Source organism: Trichogramma pretiosum, unplaced genomic scaffold, assembly GCF_000599845.2.
Source record: "Trichogramma pretiosum strain Unisexual culture from Peru unplaced genomic scaffold, Tpre_2.0 scaffold43, whole genome shotgun sequence".
Taxonomy (NCBI): domain Eukaryota; kingdom Metazoa; phylum Arthropoda; class Insecta; order Hymenoptera; family Trichogrammatidae; genus Trichogramma; species Trichogramma pretiosum.
This window is the reverse complement of record NW_019640864.1, coordinates 695,102-719,370: the sequence shown is the minus strand read 5'-3', so window position 1 is coordinate 719,370 and position 24,269 is coordinate 695,102. Positions and strand designations below refer to the sequence as shown.

The 24,269-nt window shown below is 41.4% G+C and overlaps 1 protein-coding gene across 9 annotated transcripts in view; it reads left to right on the top strand.

The window, feature by feature from the left end:
• Positions 1-24,269, top strand: part of LOC106649634 (potassium/sodium hyperpolarization-activated cyclic nucleotide-gated channel 3) — a 94,860-nt gene that overhangs the window by 30,440 nt on the left and 40,151 nt on the right. For all 9 annotated transcript variants that reach the window (XM_023457611.1, XM_023457613.1, XM_023457609.1 and 6 more), the window contains exon 2: positions 9,259-9,342. In XM_023457611.1, the coding sequence (XP_023313379.1) occupies positions 9,259-9,342 (84 nt within the window). The remainder of the gene's footprint in view (positions 1-9,258; positions 9,343-24,269) is intronic.

The window sequence follows — 24,269 nt, the reverse complement described above, 5'->3', positions numbered from 1 at the left end:
TCAGATTATTCAGCGCCCATATTAAATACAACGGTCAATAAACTTTATCTAGCGAGCATAAAAGATTTCTGAGGATAAAATCGAAAGCTCTCTCATTTATGCGAGATCAGTTGTGTAATGGAAGAGAGAGAGAGAGAAATAGAGGAAAAAAAATGTACAAGTAGCAGCGATGTATGTAAACGCGACGAAGCACGTGTACGATGTGTATGTGGAGTCGAGTCGGGCGATTTATGCAAGTCAGTTTCGCGGGCAGCGATAAAAATTACGTGTGCAGACGCAATCATAACGTGTGCGCACACGGATATATTCACGCAATCATTCGAGCTGGCTGTTGGTGTCGCTCACATATATTTTTGTTTAGCAACAGCAGCGGCGGCAGCAGTGACTGCAGGAGTGATTCAATTGGATTTTCTTCACTCGTGACACACAATAAAAAATTCATATCGATCGTGTCGAATTCGTTTCGACACAAGTGCACATCGTCGTCGTCGTCGGCGTAGCACCAATTTTTTTTTCTATATAAGCATTATCTCACGCAACACTGCAGTCTCTCTTTCTCTCTCTCTCTCGCACTATCTGCACTCGATACTATATACTCGGCTACTTGACCTCCAAATCTATAGAATCTCGCTCGCACAGCAGCAGCAGTAGTATAGTGGCGCACAATACAACACCTGTCGAAAAATACGCTCTATTTTTTTTTCGATCAATGTCTATGCATCGAGTGCCTCTCTCGCGCGCGCTCTTTCGTGACACAATGCCCGCGAGTGGGGACTCGAAGGTGTTCATTAATTCTCGCGCGCTCAGGCTTTTCACTCGAAGAACAAGTAAGAAGAAGAAGAAGAAGAAGAAGAGAAGAAAAAGGGGGAAGAATTTGATTATTCCACTGAGAGAAAGGATGTGTGAGCGAGAGAGGCTACCCCTTTTGTTTGTACGCGAGTGTGTAATATACGTAGTTTTGCTGGATGAGTGCCAAAAGAGGCCAGAGACAGAGAGAGACGACTCAAAATTTGAATTGTTTGGAGTTAAAGTTTTGCGTCGTGAAAAGCGGCCATCGATTTTTGTAGTAGTAATAATGATTATAATAATAATAATAATAGTAAAAATTATAATAATAATAGTAATAATAACAATAACAGAGCTACGAGCACTCGGTGACTTTGAAAGGCTTGTTTTTTGCTTTTTTTTCAATAATTGGTCCAAAAGGACAATTGACGAGCGCATCGGAAGCAGTCCGCCACTAATCGCTCGGCGCACACAGTTTACACACTACAGATACAGCACAGCGACACTCACGGACGCTAATATTTCATGATCTATCGATTATTCCCGCTCTTCAATGTACATACAAAAAAATGCAAAAAAATATTTCTCTTTTGCCTCTCGACTCGCGCGGGGGAGGGGAATTCGCCGAACAATTGCTATGAAAATCTGCTCGCGTCCGAACGACGCGATCTTATCTGTGCGGGGCTTCCGTTTGCCAAGTGCAATCAACACGCTTGTAAGCCACGTGAGCATCGTCGTTCGCGCTATACGGCCGTTCGAGCCGTTGTGTTTCGTAACAGCTCTTCTGGATTTCACACGCAATCTGATAATTTTTTAATATAAAACGATGATTGGAGCGCACAAGAATGTCCGAGAGATGGGTAAAAAGAGAAAACTGGCCATTGTTTCTTTTCGCGTATAACCCGGACCGCTGTAAGATTTATGACTTCATATTGCATTCTTCGAGCTGTCTACGTTTTAAACACTGTGACGTGGGGGTTAGCTATGCATCAGATTTGTTTTCTCTTCACGCGCACACACTCGTACTGTGTAAAAATGTATTCACACGCACTCGTCGCGATGGGCTAATTACTCGGCGTGCGTACGCAAAAGAAAAGTAGTGGTAGTAGTAGTAGTCGTCGAGCATTAAGTAAGTAGGCAGGGCAGCCCCGATTCACGAGGGAGGGAAAATTTGCTCTCTTTCGCGCGATAAAAAGAAAACAAACATCCCTCGAGCTAAGAAACGACCCTTTCGCACACACACTTGTCACTTTTACATACCTTAGCCGCTCTCACCCTCTTTCTCTGTCTCTCATTCTCTCTCTCTCTCTCTCGTGTGCTTCTCTGCGGCGCGTGTGAGTGCTGCAGTACAGCGCTCGAGCCACGAACGTGTGTCCCAGTAGACGCGTCGTTTGTGTATAATGTATTTTCTCATTTTGCGGGCATGCGGGTATATATATCGTTCGTACACTCGTCGAGCTTTCGTCGAGCTTACACGTAACGCACATATACATACGTATACGTACACACGGACACACATATCACACATGTATATTTCAATGAATTTCTCTGGAGAATTTCGAAGCTAATAAGAGAGACCGGACGAGTTGAGCAGTGTCAGTCGGTTCATTCTTTTTGACTTTATATATTTTCCCTTTGTAAGCTAAAACGTAGACGTAGCGCGACCTTTTATACGCTATACATCTCGTTAGGTCTCAGGGCTCGATGGCAATCGGATAAACTTTTTCCTCGCTGCACTTAGCAGCTTCCACCTTGCAGCTTCCTCCGCTTCCTCCTCCTCTCGCGCTTCTCCCTGCTCGTCTGCCCACAGAGAGATAATGCGCGTAATCCTGCCTCGTGTGCCCTTAGCATTGGGCGACTCGTTTGCGCGCGCGGGGGGTGCTGCTCGTTAATCGAAAATCTTCGGCTTTATCAAATAATCGAAGGGTGTGTAAGCGTTTCAGCAGCGGTGGCGGTAACAGCAGCGTCGCGCGCGCGCGGCCTCATCGTTAATTTAAATTATAATATATCGAGAGGGAGGTCGGGCAATTTTGATGGCGCACGTGTATATTATAAGTTGCCTTGAATCTATCGAATATGTATATCTTCTTATATTATAAATCCGTATGCTCGCTTCCACCAAGCTGCTGCTGTTGCGCGACTGGTGATCCTTTCCCAATTAACGAGGATCAGGCCCTGGTGATCCTTGAACTTCCTTAATTCCCGAGTCCCAGGACTCGATGCTTGAATTAGCATAGCTAACTGCGTACTCTTATTATTGATAACGCATAACACATTTCACGTTGCTTGCGAGTATAGATGTTATGAGCTCTGTCAAAGTCCTAATTTTAACGTGCTAGATACAGGAGATTCGCCGTCACTTAGTTTTAGTAAACAATTATTGATCAGTAGGAGAATTTTTATTGGAAAGGGGTACTAGTGATAAAAACGGAGCCGACTTATTGTTAAGGAACGGTGTGATACAAATGTGACCAACGAAGAAGAACTGACATCCATATACATGCTTTGTAAGAAAACCGAAGATGAAGACTGCTGAGCTATTCTTCTAGATCAAAATCGAAAAAATCAGTTGGTACTGGTTGGTATTAGCCGATGTACGGGACAGATTGTATTGGACACCACTTCAATTGGCTATGGAAAATACCTATGAAACACCTATGAAATATAAAGATCTTTGCATTGATACTTGACAATTTTTTATAGTGGAATTGATTTTTTGTGAGGTGACGATTTTTTGCTGTGACTATATAATTTTCACTTATTTTACTAATTTAAATTTGTGTCAATTTATTGTATTTTGACTTTTCCACTTGCAGATTTACATCAAGTATTTACCATACAAGATTTACATCAAGTTTACAATACAAGTATTTACCATCTAGCATTAACCCAATATCGTCCAAAGTGACGAAAGTTTTCGTTCGCGATCGATGTGATTTTTTCATGTTTTGGACCTTGAAAAGACTTCGCACATTCATAATTTCATGTAAAATTAGATGACTTTTCAGAATCTGGGCTCAAATTTAAGTTTTTATTCTCCATTAAAAACTTATGGTTGTTTAAACAAAAAAATACCATTAAAATTTGTGTATTTTTTTGAACTGTTACGATGGTAATTAAAGATATAAATATAATCAGAGATTATCATGGGTGTAGAATTACCTTAGGGAATTTTTACAGATGTTTCCAACTACTTTTTTTTAACAAAATGGAGGCCGTAAAGTAAAATGTTCATAAAAAAACAAAATCAATTTTTATCTCAAAAACCTTTGAGTTCATAAAAAAGTTTATAGAAGAAAAAAGCCTAAGAATTTATTAAGTAACATTCAAATTTTTTCAACTCCAATTTCCGAAAATTATCTCAAAAAATTTTGAAAAAATTTGACGGTGTTACTTGATCAATTCTAAGACTTTTTTCCATAAATTTTTTGTCCAAACTCAATGGTTTTCAATTACAAAATTTTACGTTCTCACCCGTACTTGTATTGTCTTGCATGACATATTCATGAACATTTTACTTTAGTGGCCGTCATTTGGTTAGAAAAAGTGGTTGGAAAAATCTACGAAAATTTCCTAAGGTACTTCTACACCCTCTATCACCTGTGATCATATTTATATTTTGAGTTTTTCACAGCAATAGTTCGAAAAAAATTCTTAAAGACGTTTTTTTTTGTTTAAAAAACCATAACTTTTTAATGAAGAGTCAAATCTTGAGTTTGAGCCCAGATTCTGAAAGATTATCTAATTTTACATAAAATGTTGTACATGTGTAGTCTTTTCAAAGTCCAAAACGTGGAAAAAATCGCATCGATCGCGAACGAGAAATTTCGTTACCTTGGGCGTTAATGGGTTAAAATACGATAGTACCATTTTAAAACTACTCCGCTAGATAGGGAATACTTTTATTGTACATCTGCAAGTGGAAAAGTCAAAATAATTCTATAAGTCTTCTAAGGAAAAGTCAAATAATTCTTTAAGTCTTGAATGAAAAATTTCATCACTTTGTATTGATGACATAATTAAAACCCGGAAATTGCCAAAAGCAAGCCAATTCATGGTAATATTATTTAAAATATTTTAAATGGTTATTTTTTGTTCATCAGCCCTATATTGAACTTAAGTATTTCTACCAGTTTTTGATAATTAAATTCATCTTTCGACTAAACAGGATAACAATTTATTTGAATTAGTTAAATAATTTAACCCAAAAAAAAAATGAAATAGATAATTTTTTCTGGATCATAAATGAATTAAACGGAGGATTGGCGCGCAAATAACGCGGGAAGGGTTCAGAGCCTCTCTAGTATTATATAAACGCGTGTTCTCCTTGCTCATATCACTGTCTGACGCGAACGGCTTGTGTGTCTCTCATTTTCTACATACAATATTCGCGATAACAAATAGATCGGAATGTTAGATTCAGGCGTTCAACTCGGCGAATTCGTTTGCTAAACAAACCTCGAATATCCTGTCCTTAATAAAATCCAATGTTAAGTACTCCGCGCATACACACAAACACACGTACACGTACAATGGCTTCCTTTGACTTTTCAACAAACTGCACATATATCTATACGTCCTATCTCTGCGGACTTCGATCAATTTAATAGAGTGCACATGCATACGGTACAGCAAACGGTATATAGCTATAAGCATCGAAAATTTGCCCCTATACACGTATATGTATAATACACACATTTCATCTAACACCTTAGCCTACTTTATTCATGTATATAGGGCTCCTCGTGTGTCTTCTTTTCGGGCAGCAGGAGATTTTGCCTCTTTGGCAGTGCGCCCATCGTCCGAAGAGATATAAATTCAAAAGTATACACGCGTGGATTTAATTTCGACTAGACGAGACGGATATATGCATGCGCTCTTTCTCTCTCTCTCTCTCTCTCTCTCTCTCTCTCTCTCCCCCTTGCTCGAGGATTGAAAGCTATGCGCATTTAAATGCAGATTTTTTACTCATTTTAATAGTAATATAACGTCGATTTCGACTTTTTTTCTATCTCTTTCTCTTTTCCTGTCGAGCAGCGCAATGAATCGTCGGCACAGCTCATCGTTATACATAAGTTGTTATGCATAGAATATCGAGTTTTCTAATTGAGATGACTCGCGCGCGTTGTATTAATGTGCGCGAACGAGATTAATTGCTTCTGTCTTGTTGTTTTTTTTTTAATCTTTTTATTTCATTTGAAAAAACCGATAGATCGATAAAAAGCAATGAATCGCGTAATATCGTGTACCAAAAGAAAAAAAAGGGCAACTCGCGCGCGGTATACACAAATCGCTCGTCCGACACACACGAGTCTCTATACTCGCTTTCTCATAGAAGCTCGCTCGCTCGGAAATATCACCCCGGCCAACTTCTTCATCTTTTCCTCCCGCCACCACCGCGGCCGAGAAGCTCCCGGAGGTACTGTTATATACTCGAATCGAGTGATTCGACCGCGGTTCGCTTGTTGTGTGTATATAATACAAAGTTCAAACTCCTTGTGTGTGCTCGCGTGCGCGCTCGCTCGCCCGCCCGCTCGTATGTGTGTGTGTGTGTGTGTGTGTCTGTTCAGTGTTTGTACAGCTCGACGGTATCGGACAAGCCTGACTTTGCTTCCTCCCTATTATTGGTAAGAGAGAAAAATTTCGCACACATGTGTACGATATATAATGCTCGAGGGACACAACCGCGGGTTAATTCGGACGATGAAATTTGACGATTCAAGTCGAGTCGAGGGGTGAGGAGAGAGACCATTTTTCGAGCATAATGCGAATTTCACACTCTGATTCCCATCAAAACAAATTCGCCAACAAAACATAGTGTACCGAGTTTCTTGGCCCGGTTGCGACGAGTATAAAACAATGGCACTCAATGCACTCGATAACTTTTGCCGTATACGTATATATGTGTGTATGTGTAAACTTATTAATCGAATTGATATTCGAAGCTTGTTGTCGAAGGTCGCGCGATGCTTTTGCAATTGAAAAAAAGTTGAAAATGATAATAAGCGACAGTCGCGGTTACGCGGAGATTTATGATAAACTCAACGAGCCACGATGTTAAATGAGTTCATAAATTATAAATACGAGTGAGAGCTTAAGCTCGAAATACCCTGTATTTAATGGTTTTGAAATGGCCTGCAGCAGCAGAAGCAGCGGTAGCAGCCATCCGCGCTACTATACCCCGAAGAGCAGACGATGTATGAATAATTATCATTGAATTATTTAAATAATATTCCGTTCGAGGAGTACCGTGCGCGCGACGAAAAAGTGTACGTGTGAATGTGACGCGCCCGACCACGACATTAACGTCGAGAGACTTAATTTTCAGAGAAAGAGGCTGATTTTCATTCAGCGGCAAGTGACAGTGAAAAAATTCATAGCCCTAATATCAAATTCAAGCTGCGACTTCCATTTTTTTTCTTTTCCTTTTTTTTTACCCGATGGGAAATTCATTTCACCGAAAAAGGACATTATAAATGTTTGATTATAATATCACCGCGTTGCTTGGAAAATAGGTCTGGCACAGCTGAGGGAGCAAGAAAACTTTTAACTAAGACTATATTTCGTTTGTTCGATTCGGCTCCAAAGTTTTCATGTTCTTGATTTTACTCTCCTTGAAAGATTAATTTTTTTCCTAAATATCCCGACGACTTATATAGATGCTTTTAATGCCGTCTATATAGTTAGTTTATAATAAAATTGTACGACTTCGAGATCAGCCCTCCTCCCATGATTTTTAATTAAAATAGATGCTACATCGAGAAGCGAAAAAAGTTTGTTCACTTGGAATTATCTGTACGACTGTTTTAGCGAAAATAATTTTAATGCTTACTGCTTTGACAGCTCCTTGTGTACAGTCTATTTTTCCCCAGTTCTTATTTTTTTTTTTTTTTTTTTTTTTTTTTTTTTTTTTTTTTTTTTTTTTTTTTTTTTTTTTTTTTTTTTTTTTTTTTTTTTTTTTTTTTTTTTTTTTTTTTTTTTTTTTTTTTTTTTTTTTTTTTTTTTTTTTTTTTTTTTTTTTTTTTTTTTTTTTTTTTTTTTTTTTTTTTTTTTTTTTTTTTTTTTTTTTTTTTTTTTTTTTTTTTTTTTTTTTTTTTTTTTTTTTTTTTTTTTTTTTTTTTTTTTTTTTTTTTTTTTTTTTTTTTTTTTTTTTTTTTTTTTTTTTTTTTTTTTTTTTTTTTTTTTTTTTTTTTTTTTTTTTTTTTTTTTTTTTTTTTTTTTTTTTTTTTTTTTTTTTTTTTTTTTTTTTTTTTTTTTTTTTTTTTTTTTTTAATAAAAGTTACTCCTTTTTTTATTTAAAGCAGTAATGAATTCTACCTGGCAACAAAATCAATTTCGTTCTTGTTTCACGTGTAGCAAGAGTCTAGAGTAAATCAACTTGCATATTTCATATCGAGCGTAATAAAAGAGCTCAGACGAAAAACAAGGCTTTAACGCGTTGTAACAAACTCGGAATACATTGCGCGACGCTTTGTCACAAGAGGCAAGAGAGTAGCGATCGGAAACAGAACGTCGACGTCTCTGGGCTTTTATTACACGCACAGAGAGAAAGAGAGAGAGAGAGAGAGAAAGAGAGTCGAGAACAGGAGGCTGAGTAATAAGGCTCGCGAAGGTCGCAATGATCAAATGTAATCCGACAACGACGACGACGACGACTACGGCAATGACGTGAAAACAAATGAAAAACATCTACGAAGACGACGACTCGAGGATTAATATAACGCAATACGCTCGCAAGTATAATATAAACGCGTAGATATTTCGGCGCAAGCTCGTTTCCCGACGCTCTCTACTCGTGCACTTTATAACGTCTATATCATTCTATGCATTATACGCATGCATGAGCGAGCCAATAGACCAGTCAATTATCTATTATGTTTCCTTTCCCGGCCGTTTCCTGTACTTGTCGCTCGAGCGTGCATAATTTATCACGTGTTCAACGCGCATTTTTTATCCTTTCGTAATTACCCCCCGACGTATGATTTTTCTAGCTTTGTTTTTAAAAGCTAATATCCAGACTATTCCCACTCTCGCGCGCGGGAATGCAGGTATAGGAGCTGCTGGGGTTGAACGTCTGCGCGCGGGACAAAGCGATACGATTGTTTAATGAGCCATTCCTTCCAATGAGTTGACTTTTACGATGTGTATGTGTGTATATAGGCCTGTGCTTTTATTGCGCTCTAGTCAACAACTTTTTATGCCTCGCAACCTCATTGATTTTTCTCTTTCTTTTAACATATTATCTATATAGTTTTACTTACTTTTTCTCTCTACCTTTCTCTCTTTCTCTCATTGTGTAAATTGATTTTTTTTAAACAATGCATTATGAATTTTTCATATTTTTCATATTTTTCATTTTTTTTTCAAAACGAGTCATTAATGCTCGAATAGTAACAAACAATGACAATAGCCATTCGGAACAATATAATAATACCTGTATATCTCATTGTTCTTCTCATCTTCTTTTTGCAGTTGTCACGGAATTGAACACCGACATGCCGCAAAGCACGAGAAGCGCCCGTCGCAGAAGCTCGAGTCCTCCTGGCCGTTCTCACTGTAAGTTTCAATTCAACGTCTCTTTCTCTCTGTCCCTGCCCGCTCCTGCGCTCTCCCCGTCGTCTCATTTGTAGCTAGCGCAGCTTCTTCAGGTTCTTTTGTACACTTTATAACTCATTCGTGTCTCTGCCTGTCTGTCGTCTAGCGTTCATTTTGCCTTCGCGAGTCAGAAATCGATGAAAAATATATACGATTAGTATTCCTTCGGAAAATTAACCCAGAATCCATAATCCCAATCTCGTCGACGAGGGAAAGGAAGAAAGAAGAAGAAGAAGAAGAAGAAGAAGAAGAAAAGTTAAAAAGAAAAGAGAAACGAAACGCAATTCACGAGAACGCTAGTCTATAAAAAGGGAGCACAAGATGCTCGATCGCCCGACTATATAGCGCGCCCGTTGCAGAAGCCCCAGCGCCTCTCATGCTTTCTCATTTTACCCGGTGTCGCGCGGCGCACAGAGGACAATTAAATAGAATTGATGATACAATCAATTACCACGCGGACACGGCTTTAAGCTTGCTTCTGCTTCTGCTGCTGCAGCGGCGGTGGGTCGTCTTTTTAGCGACACCTATAAAATACATCTATAACGTCGTCTATGTGTGCCACGCGCGCTTTATGGTACTCCCGTTGCAATGGCGATTAACTGGTTTTGAGTAATGCACTGATTTACGACTAAGCGCGTTAGCGTCGTGAAAGAAGCCGAGCTTCTCTCTCTCTCTCTCTCTCTCTCTCGTTCTCGAGCAAACATCGTGTAATCCCAAGTTCATGGCTTCTGCTCGCGCTATACCGCACCGCTAATAAGTCGCTCTATGAAATTCTATATCGATTTAAAAAGAAAAAAATCCCTTTTCTTGTATTGTATATCCCCGTGTATATAATACAACGCTCGAGTCGAAGGAATATAAGTTGTCTCTTGAAGAGCATTACGCGCGAGAAACAGAGCTCTGAAATGGAATGGAAAAAAGCACGTTATGTAATATTCAAAGAGAGAGAGGAAAAATACAAGCCGATCGCTATCGCGCAAAGGGTGTTTGTTAAAGCTTTCCCGATATAGATCATTTGGATGTTGAGCGATTTCTTTTTCCAGGCTGTGCACATCCGCTGGAGAAGATTTTCGAAAACTTTGAAATTTCCTAGGGCTTTTTATATTACATAAAAAAAGAACACACCTAGCCCAGCAATGAGAAAGATAGACAGACGAGGGCTATAAAAAAAGAAAAAGGGGAATGGTACTTTTGCTCAAAATACTCGTTTGTCATGCTCCTTTTGGGCTTCGCCTCGGTTCTGAGTATATCGCTCGCTGCTTTATATGCAAAGCTCACGGTCCGCGCGCGGCAAGTGTGAAAGTATGAAAAAATCACGCGCAGCAGCCGACAGAAAAATTAGACTCGGCCCTTTGAAATTCCCTATATCTATATATCATACGATACGTAGATACTGCTGCAAACGACGCGAAACACCCCCTCGAATTTATTTATTATAATCATTACGCCGAATGCTGTCAGAGGGCTATTTGCATTTTTCGGAAAAAAGCGTCGTCAAAAAGTGCACGCGTACTTTCTCTCTCTCTCTCTCTCTCTCTCTCTCTCTTCATGTCCCTCTCGCTGCGTTGTGTACAGAGAGAGAGCAAACGAGTGAGAGAGTCAGTCGGCGCGGGGGGAATGGAGAGCAGGGTCGCGGTCGCGCGCACACGCTTTTGTGCATAAGGATCGTTTATTTTCGGCTGTGCAACGGAGAAAGACGGAATGTGGCGGTGTATACTTGTGTGCGTTCGCTGCTGCAGCAAGTGTGTGTGTGAGTGCGAGAAGCGCCGCCCCCGGCGAACGATCAATAATACAAGGCAAGCAGCCACGCGTCGCGACTGCAAGTATACAGCAGTTGACACTGCATTTCTCCTGCACCGGCCGAGCTTTTCTCCCCTCGGCCTAGCTTGCGAAGCTCGAGTGCAGGTGGCGCCAGTTCATTCCGTCCAATCGACGACTCTTTTGGTATCGTTACTCGTGGCAATGTATAATATGAACGCCAATAAATATACTTTCAATTCAATTCGACGACTCTTTTTCGCGCGTCTGTTTTTTGTGCTTCTGTTTACGGCAAAGGGCAAAATTTATGTTTAGCAACGATAATGTATTGGCATACACAATTTGTCGTCGTCGTTTGCTTTTCAAAAGCTTGACGCGCTCGCATTAAATTTGAAAGTCAGATTTTTCTTTTTACGAACTGATATTAAGATTTTTCGACCACGCTAGAGCTCCACGCGTGTCATGCATCGCTCTTTTTTTTCGTCAGTAGAAAATAATAATCGCTGCTCCGTTAGGTAATGGTTTTGCTCGTAAAAATTTTCATTCGAATTTTGCTCCACTCGCACTTTGATCTTATGAGCAGCACTAATTCCGGGAGCGTTGATTTCCTTTTTTTCGTCTTTTCTCCTTTTTCTTCCGAACGATTTGAAATGAGTATACAGACCGATTCTCGTGCACTTAAAATTTGACCCGAAATGCGGTGGGAACAATAAAAAATTGTGCTTGCGAAGTCTCGACTTGTTACATCGAGACGATCTTGCCGCAATAATTATAACATTCCTGGGATCGCTCCGAAAGCCCTCGGTGAATAATTTAATTCGCGAAACATAGTTTGGAAAACGTAGACGTAATTAACATATGCTTGATCGCCCGGAGAATCTACCCACATACACATACCTCAGCCGATTACGAAATTTTATTCGTAGGTCCCCGCCACATTACACACGTGTATGTGTACGAAAACTTTTCGAATAAATCGACCCCCTCCTAATCGAGCTTGCGACACTCGTGGAAGTGCACGTTCTTTGTATTAGCGTTGAGTTATTTCGCACCTGAGTTTGAGAGCTCAAAAATGAATTCTTTTTGTTCGTATCTCAAAAACTTCTTTCATAACGATTGGAAAGCCATCATAAGAAGATGAAAACCTCATAAAAATCAATGTCAATTGCGACATTGATTTGGCTAAGCTATAGTTTTTTTGATAATCTTTTTCCACTCACTTTTCCGGTTCTTTATTATTATTATAATTCGAAACTATGTTTCTTATTTTTAATTCATAATTTGAACATCGTAACCATAAACATCAGTGTGTCCCCTTAAGGTCAGCGATAGGAGCCACGATAAAAAAATAACAGCCTTATTGCGATCCTTGACTCAGTTTTTCGTGCTGCGAGGTATGCACGACACGTGATATTTGTGTTTGGTTTTTATATATAACACATCTAAAACACGTTACGGTGCGCCTTATCACGCTCCGCCGAGTTTATTGACCGCCACATTTTGTTGCGAAATTACCTGCAATTATCGTGGTGGTGAGCATGAAAAAAACATCTTGGCATGATTTTCGACGAGAGAAAAGATTTGCTTGTTGCCAATCGTCTCTTAATTACACGTGTTATTGCCCTGTATAATTGCCGTTTAAACTTGGCTAAGCTTGCTAAACAAATCTCTACAATTTCGGTACTATTTTTTTTTTTAATATAAAATTGCTTCTTTGATCGTTCACAAGCTGCTTTTGAATACAAAACAAGTCCCAGCGAAAATATTACCCCCTTTTTGTTTATTTGCTAGTTATAGGCAGATTGCAGCAGCTCGCTTTATTCATATTTGTATGTGCGTATAACTTGTCAGAAAGGATATAGTCCTCGTATGTTTTCGCTTTATTTCGTGAATTTATTGCGTTTATTTTAGAAGCTTTTGAGAAGCCTCTGCGTGCTCGAAAACTTTAACGAGATGTTTCTGTTGGAAATTTTCAGCAGCAATACATGTATAGGCGCTGTGTATATGTTTTAGCTTTGTTTTCAATTTCAACAACTTAGACTAGAGCTCATACGTATATAGTAACGAAATTTCAAAGCAATACGTTCATAAAGGCCAAAGAAAAATATATCACCGCGCGTGCATATGAGTTTTTTTTCCGTACCGAAATCATTGGATAAATTCAACGTCGAATCGATCGAGTACGAACGGCGTCGAGTACATAAATATCCATTACGCTCAGTGGCGGCGACATTAATACACTAAATCTCTCGTTCACTCGCAGTCGGTATGTGTACGGCATACGAGCAGCAGAGCTTTCTCGCCACTTCGATCGGGGATAGCGCTGCAGGCGTCGGTGACTCGAGCGCGCGCGCGACGGCCAAAAGAGCGTCAGCCCGTCGCCACAAACCGTGCGTGTGAGTGAGTGCAAGCGAGTGAGAGTGTGTGGGTGCGAGGGGCTCCGCTGCTACTACTACTGTGGGCATGAACGCGCTAGAAAAGAGAGAGAGGGAGAGAGAGTGAGAGAGAAAATGTCTCTCGCGCGCTCCGCACACGCCGCGGACGACGAGAGGCTCGATTTTCTGTATCAAGTAGTACGAGCCGAAATACGAGCCGACGCCTGCGATGTAAGAGGTTGCCCCCTTGTATTCAACGAGTGAGCCGGTTTTCAGCGGAGCTCGGCTGTAGTGCGTAGTTGTGCAATATTGACAAAGATTTTTTCTCTTGCTTTTTCGTCTTCGACAACGAAGCTCGCGCGCGTGAACTGTGCTGTGTGCTGCGTGCAGTCGTGTCAATTTTCTAACGAACGCTACTAGTGTGACATATAGGCTGGAAGCGCCAATTGCAGTGATGCAATCCCGCGCAGTGTGTTTCTCGAGTGATATCAATTTCGCGCGCTGTTTTTCTCCAATTGTTAATCGGAGCGAAAAATACGACTGGGCCGAGCGCAATAGAAGCAATAACAATCATTTTTCGCGTTAAAAGTTTAACTAAGAAATGAGAAGCTGAGCCATAGTGGCTTTTAGTATCGCGCGTTCGAATATAAAAACGAGAGAGACGTGTTCCAGGTGGCAGCTGATTTGCTTTGTTGTATATTGGTTCGTGCTTATTTCATAAGGAGAACACACGTGATCGATCGCGATAGACACACGGATTCGCCGGTCGCAAACATTTTTCGCGCACATTTTTTGCTTGCCTAAGCTAATTATAATCGCGGCCGTATACTCAATGAAGAATCCAATTACGTGCCTTAGCGTTGTTTTTCGTATATGACATGGGCGCGCGCGCGCATATAAACAGACAATGACATTTGCGGAAATCCAACGAATAGGCTGTGAAAGTACAAGTGCGGCGAATTACATTATTACTGTTAACAATAAAGTCAATCTCGGGGCTGCAGTGCACAACACCGAGTTGGAAGATATATAGTCACCAGGACGGGATATCGATTCGAGGAGTTGCTGTGCTGCCGCTACTACTGCTGCAGACAGCACACACGATACATTAGACGACGGCGGGCGTCTTTGAAATAATTGAAGAAAAAGCACACAAACACAGACATATGCTTATACACATGCGCGACGCGACTCCAGTTGTATTTATAACTTGGCCTGCGCAACCACGTGCTTTCTTTTTTCGTGATCATCGATCAGCTGTGTGCATATAATTTCAACAGCTCGAAGGAACTAGTGCTAGTTTTTCCTTTCTTCGGATTACGTGCTAAAAACTACCTAGTCGACGCGCGATGTCGACGACGATGCCAAAATATCTTGGAAAAACAAGAAAGGTCCGTTATTGGCTATAATTGCCGTTCGGTAATTCAATGTAGAGCAAACGTTTATTTATCTCAAATAAATATGATAATTCGCAGAGGGTAGATGGCTGGATCGAGATCAGGGCGTAATCTACGATGACCAAGTATGGTTTTTCGCGCTTTGCACTATGGCGACCGAGAAGATCGAACTCGACACCGGCCAACAGTCAAGAGAACAATCCTCTCATGTAAATGGAAATCATATGTGTGTCGATAGTTGTGTTGCGTTGCGTCTTTTTCTTCTTTCTGTCTTTTTTTTTTTTTTTTTTTTTTTTTTATGCGAGCAATGCCCGCTACGCTGATGCCTACTACCACTGTGGCCGCTACACTGCACGCCCATAATATTATGTAAACGCCGCACTTATATATATATTTGTATACAAAGATTATGTGACCAAAGAATAACACGATGTATTTTTAAAAAAAACTGCAAGCTTCTTCTTATGTTACTGCATTGAATAAACGTAAATCTCCATGTATCCCTTTATCGCCTCCTTGGCTTATCCAATCTGTGCTTTTTATATAAGTGTATTTATCCCTCATGATAACTGCTTCGAATGCGATTTTTTGCACTATATGGGTGTGTGTGTAAACACGTGTCTCAAAGCTAGCAGTTATAAGCGCACGTATTCTTACACGTAAAAATTCATTGGAAGCTCGAAACAATGCGAAATGAAGGCAAAAGCCCCGGCTTTGCATGCGCCGCTCGCGTTTTCTTTGTCAAGGTGAGAGGCCAAACCCGAGAGAGAGAGAGAACCTTACTTAGCACGAAGGGAAAAAAAATCGTGCGCACAAGGTGAAAGACGCGAGCAAGAGAGCGAGCGAAAAAACAGAACAGGCGTGGGAGCACATTTTCACGTACAGGTAAAATAATTACCTTGGTCGGTGGTTAGCGTGTTAACTTTTCAAAGGTCTCGCGAGCGCGCGCTCGACACTGCCGCAGGGGTGGGGTGGGGAGGGCCGACGGGCTCGCCGTTGCGAATAAAGCAATATACGAACGCGACCGTGAAACGGAGAAATTTTTTTGTCTCGAAGCTCCCGCGACAGCTATACATACATGCAATAACGAATTAATTATCCGCGAGAGCATCGTGATATATAGCTCAACGAGCTGCATGATTAATGCCATTATCGTAACGGATCTTTGTAAAGTGCATACCTCTGTCGATTAATCGTGTTAGCCGCCGTGTACGTCTGCGTGCTGCACCGCTCGTCGGTGTCAAAAATTAAAATCACCGAATATACGAGACGTCGATGACAATGTAATATCGGTGCCGTTTTCCCGCCTCGCGACGTTTCTCTTTCTCTGTACCTGCTTGCCTGCCGAGTGCGCGGCAAGGTTGATCGATTTTGCAGAAAAATTTATCGGCAATCGTATATAGACGGACGATCGTGTGGCGCGCGCGGCACGTGCATCAGCCACGGCAGCACACACCTCCCGGCGGCGCGGCCTATTATAAGGCAACGTCACTGCACGAGTGCAGGCCGCGCTAATAATAAATTGACGAGCCGTGTACGTTATATAGCATTACATATATACGCGATAGACGAGAATAAGCTAGCTTATTATTACAAATATATCCCCGCGAGCTCGTGCACGCGCCCTGTGCGACGTCGATCTTGCTGCACCGCAGAACATTGGCTGCGTGCACGCGGTTCTTCGCAGAGCAATGCCCTTGTTCTAACGATACGATGATCGATCGTTTAAAGTTGTCGAGCAATTAAAATGAGGTGCTCTTGCGTGCGTGCGGCGACGACGAACTATAAATTGACTTTTTTTACCGATTTTTATGTGATAGTGATTCGGAGGCTAGTTTTTCGAGACTTTATCAAGAGGTAGCACCTAGCCGGCAAAGTATAAAAAAAAAAAATTATAAAAAAATTATTTAATAAAAAAATTCATTTAAAAGTAAGCTACACAAACAGCACTGAGGGTATTACAGACCATATCTGTACATCGATGTACGCTCGACCAGTGTTGCAATATATAGGTACTCTCTGGATCGGTTTTGAAATAGGAAACGCATACACATACATTTTATGGGACTTGAACGATTGGGATTTAAGCAGTGCTCGAGCAGCAGCATCAGCCGCCCTTAGAGTATTGATCCCCGGCTATATGCGCGACCATTATACCGAAGGGTGCCGCTTCGTACGTGTGGCTTAGACCGTCGTCGTCGTGACCCGCACCGAGAAAACCCTTTCTGCTAACCCGAGAGCTCGAGTGCAGCTCACAGTCGTAACTGTTACTATACGAAAAAACCACGTTCGGATGTGATTTTCTTTTGTCTCTTAGATTTTATCTCATGGCAAAGAATAGCTCTTACTCTAAACTCTCTTATATATATATTTGAAAAAGCAAATTCTCGGAGATGGTCCTCGCGAGCGATGCGGGTAATAAAATGAACGTGATCGCGCGGTACAGGGTTTTTACCAACAACGTTTTCCGTTTTTTACGTCTATTTCGTACTTTTCTCTCTCTTGCGCTTCGCTTCATCCTTCAAGGTAAAAGAGGTGAAGTGCACTCTTACATGCAAAATAATTCAAATGCCTATGTATGAATTATGGCTTATGCCAAGAGGAAGTACCTGTAATACATGTGTTTACGTCCCACCTTTTTTTTCTCCTCAAATGCAAAGCGCTATGTACTCTTTCGACGAGGAATCGTATGCATGCATGAATTTTATGCACGATATACTTCAAAAGACCTTGTCTAGAAATTGAAAATATTTCTCTCTCCTTGTAATGCACGATGTGGGAGTGATAAAAAAAAATTCACAAACGAAATTCGCTCGACGATGATGCGCGCGCGTGTGAAATCGTTGACGTTTCCAGCTAATTATGCCGCAAGCTCGTTAAGAATCCGATATAAACGTTACAAGTACTTTGTCACGATCCTCTCTAGCCAGCCCGCCAATGGTCCATGACACACGCGGTACCTTTTCGCGGTCATTTTTCATATCACAAAGCAATGCGACGAGGGCCTAGTTGACCTATAACGACCTCACCCTTGAGCTTTTATGTTTTATGTGCACACTCGCTTCTCGTCAAAGTGCGCAAAGTCACGCTTCGTGCCACAAAAAAAAAGAGAAGAAATGCCACCTACTAATTACTTCGGATACCAGTTATAGCGACGACGATGATATCTCTCTGTATGATGTACGGATCAATTTTCAATTGTGTCATTACAACACTTTTTATTCGCGTTCGCTTTGCAGTCTAAAATGGAAAAGAGACTCGACGCTAAACCAATCCTCATCTTCGACGGATCTCGAGTGCATTACATGCTATTTTAAGTTATCGTGTAATGCAGTCACACACTTTATTCCGATATTTTTTCCTTCGGCTTTCGTGTGAGTTTTCGGAAAGTTTTTTTTCCTTACTTGCGAGTAGCACGGGGAAAACTTTTTTTCGTCCATTTTGATAATAATCATATCGAGCTTACACGAGAGCGATTAATTTCAAGTTTTTAGAAGCGATTTCACGCGGTGATAAAAAAAGTACCCGTCAAATTTTTCGATCCCTCGACAGAAATAAAGTGCCCTTATTTTTAAATCCCTCACCGCAGCGAATATACCACTGACCGCAAAACAACCTCTTTAGATGCCTTCGTAAATATTCATCGGGCGAAAGCTCGATAAGAATTCATTATCGATGCATCGTTTTGTAATTGAAAAATCGCATCATTTTTTCGTTTCTGTTTTTTTTCTTCTTTCTCTGTTCCGAGGGAAAAAGGGTCGTATCCTAGGACACAATCATGCCAGCGGGTAATGCACGCTGTTATGCGATCTGCTGACCTACATACACCCTCGAGAATCGCAGATGGCGCGGCATATGTGAATTTCCAAGCCGGCTAGGCTAGGCTCACGTGCAAATCGATAGCACACAGCGTGGGAACGAGAAAGAGAGCGAGGGAGAGAGAGAGAGAGAGAGAGTGCATGAACCCATAGCCGTCGAGCTTCCAACTGGTAAAACGCTGAACTTACGGTGGCCAATTATACATCAGAAAAAAGAGAGAGAGAGAAAGAGAAAAGCAGGGCCGAGGCTTTGTCGAATATTGCATTGAGAGAATCACGATCAACGATCGATTAATATGCGAATCGAGGCCTCGTGCGTACATAAGCTCGGGTGCGCAAGCTCGCAAATTTCCGCGTGTACATCTTTTTTTTCGTTGGTATATGAATTATTGAAAAACACTTGATCGCATCGCATATATGCACGAGCTTCCCGCTTGTATATGCGCATCGATGCGAGATGCACACAGCGAGCGCGCACGTGGGGGGTCGCCTGCAGTCTCGTACGTTTTATCGTCGCCGATAAAGCAGAGTGAAGTGCAGAGCGACGGCAAATCATGATGTAGCATCGTGCAGCAGTCGCGAGCTTTTCTCCAAGCTCGCACGCCATCTCGGCTTTGGAGCTCGCAACTGCTGCTGCTACTGCTGCACGACGCGATCAGCTGATTCCTCGCGCACAATATACTAGCAGCTCCCGCGGAGAAATAAAATATACCGGTCGATCGATCGCCAACCGACCGACCGAACGAACGTACGAACGAACGACCGACTGGTATGCTTGCAGCCGCAGCAGCAGGAGGCTATGTGCGTGCCGTCGAGCGATCCGCGTGCGAGAATAGCGCGCGGCTCTGCATGTTGTGCTTAAAATCACGGGTATAAATTATGTAGCGAGTGCACTCGTACTGGAATCGATGCCAGTCGATAAAACGTCGCTTATTTTATTTTGCCCCTCTCGCGTTTGTTTTTGTGTACGTGCGTATACATTTATAGAATTTACATGTGAGCGTGTGCGTGTGTAAACTGTCGAGGGGCCGACTTCGCGGAGCACGTGCGCGCATCAGCGCTATACATATTGTGTGACACGATTCGACGTAATTTCTGTAACGTAATCGGACGGTTTGTTTGACGCCTGCACTCTTTGCGCGTTTAAAAAAAAAAACTATTGTTATTAGCCTGGCACTGCTGCTACTGCTACTGCTGCTGCTGCTGCTGCTGCGTCGCCGTCTCGCGCGCGCGCGTGTGTGTGATATACATCGAATATAATTCGTCGACGCGTTTATCGATCCGTGAGCTCGAAGTATATTTTATTATGCGCCAGTACATGAAAAGTTGAAGCGACGAAAAACGAAAAACAAAAAACAAAAAAAAAAAAATAAGTCGACTTTGTTTCTTCTTGTTGCTACTTTTCTAATGCCACTGCTGGCCCCCCCCGCTACGTGTGTATGTGGGTACACGATACATGTATACCGCCCCACACACAGTTACATGAAAAATAATTGTAACTTATGTAAAGCTGCAAGTGCGCGAGGAATCCAGGTCAAAGGGTGAAGAGGGTAGATATGGCTCCTTTGTCAGTCCGCCGAGAAATCGTATTATCGCACGTACACGTGTGTGCAATGCAAGCTTATATCTCTGAACGTTTGTATGTACATACGTAGGCTTGAAATTCAGAAAAGCATCTTTTCTTCGAAAATTCATTCGCTCGCGCATACAAAATTATATTGCGCGTGCGAGAGAGCTTCGATTTTATACAAATCAATCGGCCTTAAAAAGTCATTAATTTTTTCACGCTTAATTTCTCGCTCGCAGGCCTCAATCTTTCGTCAATTATCGCGCACATTAAGCTGTTTTTGCCTGCGTGCCGTACGATATTCGATGTGCCCACTTCCTCTCTCGACGAGTGTTGGATTTCTCCTCGCTCGCTAGCGATAAAATAATTTCAAAGTCAGCCGAGGAACGTCGGGAGTTTTGTCAATGATCGTACGCGAAAGCACATACAATATAACATAGGAGACGACATAAGTTTCACTTTGTCACCTGCTGACCCGATGCACGAGGCGCGGGTTTTTCTGAATAAAGGTGAACCAAAGAGAGAGAGATATATAGAGTTTGAAAGTGAGAGAGCGAGAGGGTGGCTTTTGCTGTGGGTGGTAGGGGTAGGAGGTGACCAATAGATATATATCGGCGAAGCCTAGGGAAAATATCCTACATATACACACGCAAAATCGAGGATGTTCGAGGCCACACGGAAAGTATAATACATATACACGAATCAACCCTCCTCTCTCCTACTCCTCCTGGTATACACGCTCGCTTACCCACACACGTACGTAGGCCTTCCTCCTGCCCGTGCGTAGTAGGCTCGTACCCTCTCTCGCTCACTCTCTCACTCTCTCTCTCTCTCACTAGCTCCAGGGCATTTTCGAGGAAAGTGCGCCCTCTCAGTCGGTTGCATATACACATTTACGAGTCTAGGCTTGTGTTTGTGTATGTATGTGTGTGTGTGTTTGTGTCGTTGTATATATATGCAATGCCGGCTCTGCAGCTTGCAACGACGAAAGAGAGAGAGAAAACGAGAGAGAGAGAGAGAGAGAGAGAGCGAGTGAGAGAGACATGACTGGCTCGAACATAGAGTTCTCGTCGGGCCATCGTGCAGAGAGCCACGAGCCGGCGTCGCGCGCGCGCCTCCACACAATACACACTGTATTATATATACATTATTATACTACAGACGCATACATGTAAAATTTACACACTATACACACTCGTTTTTGCTAATAACAATGATCTTTTTCCTTTGCGTTCGTTTCATTTTCAATCGATGTAAATAATATTCAAAATAATTATAAATGTAATTTGCCGCGATGATACTAAACTCTCTCTCCCCCGTCTGCCGTTGGTGCTCTCGAGATCGCCGTTTTTTATTTTTTTCTTCGTTAATAGGCTGTGATTGTCTTTGGTGATTCTGTGATAAATTAAGGAAAAAAATTGACGCGTTCGATTTTGCTACAAAAATACAAATTCAATTAATGAAATAAAAATAAAAATTATTCTGGGTGGAAAGTTGTGTCAGTGTGCGATTGTTGCGAGGATATTCCAAGCCAAAAGTGCCTGATGACCAGTGGGACCACCACATTAACCAAGCACCGTTGCTCACACTCATAGGTGATTGCTAATTATATACATTAAATCTTTTTTCTCCTCTTTTTTTTTTCTTTCTTATTTTATCGAAGACAACACGATCGAAGAAATGGCGAAGGATGCCAACCCTAATTACGATTATTATTTTCAAGCACGAAAAATCCTCGAGGTAAAGAATTTTGAATGTCAAGAGGTTCGTTTTATGCATTCTAAAATTAGCCAAACACACACGAAGTAGTGGCGCACACAGTGCACAGGCCCGAAGAAAAGGCGTATATGTGTACATGGCGTTATAGACTTCTGCTGCTGCTACTGCCGAATATATATACGTGTGTACGAGGAAGAGAGACAGAGCATTACGTATTTATTTTTTTTATCGTGCATACTCGTTTTCTCTCTCTCTATCTTTCTCTGTTCGTTTCTTCATCTCCTTTGAAATATGCATAACTTTGGAACGCATCCAATTTTCAATTTCCGATGCATCTCAAATTAAATCTGTCTTATACTCTCGCTCGGCACGGCGCGGCTTTCCTTGCTCGATGCGTTTATTATTTAATTTTTTTTTCTTACTTTTCCGCGCTTGCACACATGTGCACACACGCTCACCTTCGCGGGTGTACATTATTTATAGTCGATGTGTATAAATATTCACGAGTTTTGGAAGATTTCTTTCTATTCTGGCAATAGTATATACTCTACGGTATCTGTATAAGCTTTTGAGAGGGACGAGTTAGAGAGTGAGAGAATCGAAAATTCGTACTAAATCCTCTTAACCTACATAAATATTTACTTCGTCGCTTAAGACTCGATCGACGGGAAGAAATATTACCTTAAACTATCGTCGTCGATAAAATGGCTAAAAGTGGTGCGAGTATGAAATAACAATTAATAGATGTGTATGTTTGTGTGTATTGTCAATGTGCGCGCCTGTGTATATATATAAAAACGCGTGTTTTCCTAAGTGTGATAGTGCATGTATGCAAGCGCTATAATATCGGCGTCGTTAATTCGATTTGATTGAGTCAGCCGTTTGGTATTGTAATGTAGCTCTCTTTCTCGCTTCTCTCTTTCTCTCTCTCTCTCTCTCTATCTCGGCTATGTGTGTATGTATGTGTGTGCGCGTACATCTATGTATCGCTTCGACTCAACTCCTTCCTCGATTGACCACCGCATCAAACTGGTCAGTCTCTCGCTATTCCATCGAGCGCTTGTATAGCTCGGCGACACTCAGTTTGTCACGCATGTGCCTCATCGTCGCAACGATATCGTCGTCGTTTCTTTTTTGTTGTTGCGATCTTTCGCGCGCGCGTAACTGAAACACTTATACTTAATTGTCATTTTTATAGTGGCGCTTTGTTTTTATTTATCCTTCTCTCCTTTTTTTACACGTTTATTGCTGCTTTTCCTCGGGATTGTTTTGTGATAATTGTGATTACGTCGTGAGTGATAAACGCAGGTCTCCGAAAGAGAGAGAGAAAAAAGAAAGAAATCAGCGACTCTCGATTCTCGTGTGACGGTTAATTCGGCAAAAAGACTGAGTAAGAATTTTTTGAACATTTTTGTATCGCGCAGAGCTTTTAGAAAATATAATATACAGCCGTAGCAGCAGCTACAGCAGCAATGCGCGGGATTGCCTCGAATCAGAAGTTCTATTGTGTTTTATCGTGGCGACGAGTGCATTTCTCGATTTCGGGGGCTGGAGTAACTTAATGACAAAAAGCGCCTTGCACTATCGTTTCCACTCTCTCTCTTCTTCTTTTATTTTTTTTATTTTTTTATTTTGCGCTCTCGTCGACAAAAATTTATCTTATCTAATATTACGGCTGACTGCTCGCAATGAATGAGAGGCACCCTGAAGCACGGGAGAAAAAAAAAGAACGATCGCATCAAGAATGTGCGTATATATATGTGTGTGTGTAACAGAAGGCGAACGCATGCATAATATGGGCATATAACAATCTATCCCTTTTTCCTTCTCGATAAATCGGCGTTAAGTGATTAATGGGCCATGCCGCCGCTGTGATAGAAACGTATGCCTCACGTATATAGAGATACACATCGTATGTATACACTACATACACATACACACAGACATCGGCCCAATCAATTTTAATTTCCCTACATATATTTAGTAGCCGAGGCCGACTGAAAATTTTTTTTCTCCTTACTTATTATTTTTGATGATTTTTTTCGTTTCGATGCAGCAGCAGCAGCAGCAATGGCAGCAGTAGTACAGTAGTGTAGGCGATTGGCAGTGACCTCTTGACCTTTTTGAAATACACTCTTCAACTCGGCGGCAATACTTTTGTTGAGTTATACATGTATGTGTGTTGTATAAACGTGTGGAGAGCCGTAGTATCGAAGATTTTTCCAAATGCTTTGCTTTCTTTTCACGCTCTTTA